A 6,707-nucleotide genomic window follows, 5' to 3' on the forward strand; every position below is an offset into this window, starting at 1 on the left:
TGCACCTTATCTGACTACATTGATTGATGTTTCTTATGCCTTGTGACCATGGTAAAGGATCGTATATTGTTTTACGCCGTACTGCAAGCAACTCTGCACTTTGAGCCGCATTCAGACCTGCAATAGTTTTTACTTCATAGTAAGATACGTAGTAATTTTTAGGAGATTGTATAATGAAATATGAGAAGCTAATGATTCCAGATTAGAAATTAAATTTGATAATGACGTCGATCATCTATCTCTGGTTTCTCTATCAAGTAATTAACTTGAGGCTTATTATGAGCTTATAAGATTCAGATATATCTGAAATTCATTAACTTCTCACAAAAGCGTGATGGTAAATATGTAACTTAAGATTAACACTTCCGGAGAAACTGATTTTTTTTAATACTGTTGATTCAGGTTCAGAAACATAAAACTTGCAGAGGCATTTTCTGGTGTATTAAGATCATAAAACAGCAAAATAAGCTCTGAAATACATGCAAAAAAATAAATTTGATCTTAATATTAGATCAAATAGGTAAACTGGGGCTTTACAGAGATTTCGTTGCTCACGGCTGCTAGCCTGCAACCCTTCCTCTTGGACCTGATATAACGTTATGGTGGCTAGAGACAGAATCATTATAGATATTAGCAGAATGCCAAAAGGTACATTTTCTTCACTTGCATGTTTAAAAAATGTAATAAGTATATTGCAGTGCTAACACAGTAACACTTCATGAACCAAAAATGATAATTGTATAACTGATTGACTATGTTGGGTTATAATTAATGTACTCTTCATAGTTAGCTGATATTTTTTGCCGGTGTTGATAGAATCCTGAATCTTGTAACATTTGGACCAGATTCACCTTTCTTGAAGGGAAGATGGAGAACGTGGTATTTCTTGCTATTTTCGTAGACTCTTTGTTATCAAGATATGGTATGTCTTTCCCTTAAACAGCTATACAGAAGATCACCTAAAGAAAAGAAACAGAGGAAAGAAAACAAAGAACTAATGATCTTTGCATTAATTATCAGCAAGACAGCAACGTTCATGTCTCATGAAACGCTTTTAAATTAATACAATTGAAATGAACTGAAACAAACCTTCTTTCCTTTTGCTCGGTTGGTTGTGTCACAAGAGAGCCGAGTTGCTTGTTTTACCTTATATTCTACACATATAAACCAGAACTAGACATGAAGAAGCTTACCAAAACAATTACCTTTTCTCCTTTTGGTCACTGATCAGTTGCCTTGCAGAAGATTTTTCTCATAAGCTTACTACCAAGACACTTTACTATATTCCTTTAATCACACACGAATTCCTTCCTAGACCTTGCTTAAATTTTGACTTAGCTGGTTTCTTCCTAGAAAAAACACTCTCAAGCTTACTTATCCTACATTCAAGTTCAGAACTAACCACTTCAAAGGGGTTAAAGTTTTCACTTGCCTCGTCATCCTTGATTATCCCAGGATTATCAAGTGAACAATCCACTAAATCCGCATCTACATTACACAAGGAAGCTAAACAACTAGGAGCCCCTTTGATACTATGATCTGTACTCCCATCTAAATTATGTGATGTGATTGTCACTTCCACTGGAGTAGATGGCGTAATATTTCCACCCAAAGGCTGCATCATCACTATACATTTAGTACCCTCTAGGACCTCTTTAGCCAATGGTATATTTCTGCCATCTCTGTTACCATCTTCCTCAGAATCCTCACTCTGTTGTTCCCCCTCAATAGACCTCACATCAGCATTGAAGAATGAAAGCACACAACACGAGCTGTGCTTACCATGATCAATCAATGACAGAGTAGGACCCTTCTGTGGCTGTGACACCTCTTCCTGAGCATCATCATCCCTTGAATTTCCTCCTGATTGTGAAAATTGCCCCCCTTTTACAACCATGGAAAGAATGGGGTCCTCTGTAGTCTGAGCTAACTTATTAGGCACACTAGCCAGGAGACTTTCTTCTCGTTTATCCCTAACCAATTTGCACAACATAGGATTCATTTCTGATGTCCCTTTCTCCCTGTTGTAACCAACATAATTGAGTTCCAAACTTGCTTCCTCTTCCTGTGGCCGTTGGGATCGAATAATGAGGCATAATCCCTGTATATACAAACAACGTTATACCAACCTACTACACTTCCAAGCTGTATCCTATATAAAGAAAAACAAACTAACCTCCTCAGGAAATGATGTCAAGTCATCCATATCCTTAGCCTCCCAAGGGTGTTCTTCACCATATGCTACATCGATGCACTGGACAAACCCATTGGTCACATAAAATAGCTTCATTCTTAATCATAACAACAGTTATTTTGGAAAAGGTAATCAACACAAATAATCCAGACCTTCGAATACAAGTTCATACGAAGTATTGTCTTATCTTAATGATGAAATTAGTGATTCATAATATCAGAGATATAACGTAACTTATGTTAATGATTGATAGCGTTATAATATTAGGAAAAAAATTAAATAAATTAGATTGGATTTCCAATTTACTCTTTTACCACACATGAGGGAGCTCAAGCACAGTACTCATAGGCAACTGGTTGCAAAAAACATGGCTCAAGTTACGTTAACAAGCTATACAATTCACTCACTTACCCCTGTATTGCCAAAATCCCCCTTCAGAACCCGATCTTCCATCTCAGCTTTCACCATCTCCTCTTTTGTCCATGCTTTTATTCTCGGCCATTTTCCCCACATCACCGGATCTCTATGTAACCGGTCAAGGTAAAATATCTGTGTTTGTCATTAATTAGAAAGTATTAGCCTAGGGCATTATGAAAACATAGAGAAAGAATCATTTAATAGGATAGTAATGACACAACTTACTGCTAGGAAAATACTGCACCCTCCACATCCTTTTGCAAATCCATCAGCATAGAACTTGTTCCCAAATTTGTAGGCACTGTCAAAAAGCTTCTCCAACACCAATCCACACCAGTCATAATTCCATGCTTGCTTAGCACATGACAATGCAGGTAACAAATCATTATCCAACACGGAAGAAAGTGGCGGACAAAGAATCATATGCAATGCCAAGATCAAGAAAAGAGTCTTGAACTCCTCTTCATCCTCTTCCTCTCAACTGCCCTTCGCTTTTTCAAGCAAGGCACCTTCTATAACTATTCCCTTCAGTTTGTTAACTCTCCCACTTTTTATCCGCTTAAGCTCCCATTCTTTCCCAAATTTCCTCTCAATATCACTGACTTTGCTTCTCATTTCCGTACTCGTCACCTTCCTAGGAACAACCTTGCTGCCTTTTGGAATGCCAAGGATCCACCTGACTTGATCCTTGGATAGTTTGTACTCATGTCCATCTGGGGATATGAAAAGCTGATTAAAGGGATCCATCCGGGTCATCAACCAATAGCAAAGGTTCATCGGAAGCCAGCTGTCCATCAGGAAAAGCAACCCTCCAAATCCCATTTGTCTCACCCACTTCTTCCTCCGTTCATCAAAGGACTTGCATAGTTTCCCAAATGCATTAACTCGACAATGAACCCTCAATTGCTTCATATATTACGGAAGAAAAAGAAATTAGATAGTAAGTACCCAAATAATGGTAAACGCTAAATCTACCCTCTTCCCACAATAAGTGATGAGATTTTAGATTCTTGTACTTACAGAGTTCCCATTATCATTCAAGCGCACCTTCAGCACTTGAGCAGCTTCTTTGACCTGATTACCTCTGTTTTTACTGTTTTGCTGCATATCATTACAAGCTCAACTTATTTTTTGAAAACAAACCTACATTATATATCAACAGCAAGTAAAATAATACAAGTAACACCTTAAACAAGCTACCCTCCAGCTTTAGTCGCTTAGCTTCACCATTGTCAATCTACAAAACCATATAATGATAACATTAGTGCAATCAAAATCCATAGACAATTTACCATCACCATCAAACAATAATAGAAAGATCGTTACTAATGATTTTTAACCACTCCAAATTTGTAATAGTCAGTAAATATAAAAGCACAATCTGAAGTGACGAAGCTAGAGAGGGACATGAAAACCATTTCTTTCTAGTTTACTACCATAACTCAATACCTACAAAGAGGCATATGAAAACCACACAATTCAATAAAACACTAGCATTTCCTGTCCCATTCACAATCCTCATTTATATCAAATACAATAAAGACGGAAATAAATGCACGAAATTCATAATAATTCTACCATAACAAACATCATTTACACACTAAATACTTGTTACCTCATCCATCATATGATCTCTGGTATCCTCTTCTTGATACTCAAACTCAACCCTCCTTTCACTGACAACTCTATTCTTACTCCCTTTTGGCCGCCCGCGTTTCCTCTTGCCCGCCCACGTTTCAGTTAATTTACATTCCCTTGAACCACTCTCCACCAATCCAAGTTTCCTTGCACCACTCATCAATGATTCACATTTCCTCGTACCACTCTCCATTAATCTACGATTCCTCATACCACTCTCAGTTGTAATCCTCTTCCTTTTCCACACATCCTGAGTAACTCACACCCAACATAACACCAGCAACATCAGTTCATTTTCATAGCATAACAATATCACAGAATAATTCACATGTTGAATCTTACTCATAAATATTGATATTATCAAATACATATACCCTAATTAATGAACACCCAGATAACACATTACCCAATTTTATATGTTTGTACACTCAATTTAATCTTCAGAGTTCAATAAGTTCATACCCTATATTCATCAATGTTTAATCAATTTCCCACATTTTCTGTTAAGAAAGGTCAATTTTATTTCCCATTTCAAATCGAATATAATCTAACCCAGCAACCCTAATGAGCATAATCTTGTTCTTACAAGCTACAACAAGCCCACAAAATTTTCAAAACCCTCCATTTTCGTTAATACTTGTATTTAACTAATTATAAAACTAACCAATGAATTTAAAATAGTACCCTCCATTTTCATTAATACTTGTATTTAACTAATTATATAATTAACAAATGAGTTTAAAACTTTAAATAGTACCCTCCTCAGTAATACTTGTATTTAACTAATTATAAATTTTCAGTAATACTTGTATTTAACTAATTATAAATTTAACAAATGAATTTTTCCCGTCAAAACAAAAAACAAATGAATTTTAGATAATATTTGGTATAAATCATCGTCTTTTACCAACTAAATTGATTACCTTAATCTTCTCTTTGAAAAAATTGATTACCAAATCTTCTGGCAATCTTACTACAGCGCAATTCCTCTGTCCTGTGCACCGATTTACCTTCCTATTATTACTCCGTACAGTGGTTTTTCAAGGTAGTGTCAATCAACCTAGCTTTTAATCTTGTCCCTTCATTTTTGGACCTTGAATCTGAGCCCTTATTGTATTATATATGTTTTGTGCAACGATTTGACATAAAGCTGAGAGGAAAAATGTCTAATCGTTATACATAACTTTAGTATATTGTATCTGTGTAATAATAAAAAGAGAAAGGGCATTGTAAAAAAAAAAAAAAAAAATGCATGGAGCAGGGTGATAAATTTGTGTTTTCCCAAATGCCCTTCTTGATACTTTGTATTAAAAATTACTTCTCCTATTAAAAATTAAAAGTTAAATTTTATTTTAATAATAATAAAAAAAAAAACTGCTCTATCATAACCAATTAACCACTATTTTATTTTAATAAAAAAAAAAATTGTTCTTCTACATTAAAAAGCAATTAGCTTTAACACAAAGTCTTATATGTGAATAGATGTTACTTCACTAGTGTAATGGGGGTTACTTGATCAGTGTTAAAGGGACTTCGTCATTGTTATAGAATTACTCAATCAGTGTTATAGAGGTTACTCGATCAGTATTATAGGAGTTACTTAATCAATGTTATAGCGATTATTTTAAGTGAGTGGTCACACGGTATGGCCGGCCGCGCACAAGACGAGCTGCATTTGCATGTTTATCCTAGCATTTGACGTTTTTTTTTTCAATAAATCTCTTCAAAATTACTCAAAATCTATAAGACCATTTTTTCTTTTTAATTCACAAAAAAACTTGATTAACCCCAAAATTTATTATACTAGATGAAGCCCGTGCGTTGCACGGTTTGTTTGATTTTTTTAATTTTTTTTTTTTTTTTTGTATTAATTTGCTAAAATTTGCTACTCCGATATATTTAGATAAAATTCCTATTATTAAAAGATAATATATACGTAATATTTAATAAACCTAAACTTTAAATTTTCATTCGCCAATTTTGCCTACTTGGCATTTGAATAATTTAATTCTAAAAAAAATTAATAATATCTTATTTAATTGGCTACAACAATTTATAATCCTAGTGTGTTAAGAAAATTAAATCCTGGCTCTTCAAAAACTCCCCTTAACAAGCCGTGAGACACACGCAAATTGCGTGTGCAACATAAGAAATTAATATGCATGGCTCGATTCTCTCTCTCTTTTTTTTTTTCCTAAAATATTATCTACCTTATTCTAATAAAAAAATATATATATTAGTGGGTTTATAAATTGATGAAATCATAGAGGTTAAAAGGTAAGATATGAGTACATTATAATGTTCATGCAAAATATGATTTCCCTAAAAAAAAAAAATTAAAGGGTGGTATTTTTTTTTAAATGGTAGTTATATTTTTTAAATTATGGTAGTTTATTGCAAATAAACTCCAAAGTCCAATTTAGTTTCAGAGTAGTCAGGACTCAGGAGCCTGAACATG

At 34.3% G+C, this 6,707-nt stretch overlaps 1 protein-coding gene across 1 annotated transcript; it reads right to left on the reverse strand.

Moving 5' to 3' along the window:
* Positions 1-752: 752 nt before the first annotated feature.
* On the reverse strand, positions 753-3,500 carry LOC145627333 (uncharacterized). Its single transcript, XM_081679726.1, has 4 exons — positions 2,837-3,500; positions 2,606-2,743; positions 2,177-2,254; positions 753-2,101 (listed from the first exon to the last, which is right to left on the reverse strand). The coding sequence occupies exons 1-4, from the start codon at positions 3,032-3,034 to the stop codon at positions 1,280-1,282; spliced, it is 1,236 nt and encodes a 411-aa protein (XP_081535852.1). The 5' UTR covers positions 3,035-3,500; the 3' UTR covers positions 753-1,279.
* Between the last annotated feature and the right edge of the window lie 3,207 nt (positions 3,501-6,707).

The sequence above is a fragment of the Chenopodium album genome, chromosome 4, assembly GCF_948465745.1.
Source record: "Chenopodium album chromosome 4, dcCheAlbu1.1, whole genome shotgun sequence".
NCBI classification, from domain to species: domain Eukaryota; kingdom Viridiplantae; phylum Streptophyta; class Magnoliopsida; order Caryophyllales; family Amaranthaceae; genus Chenopodium; species Chenopodium album.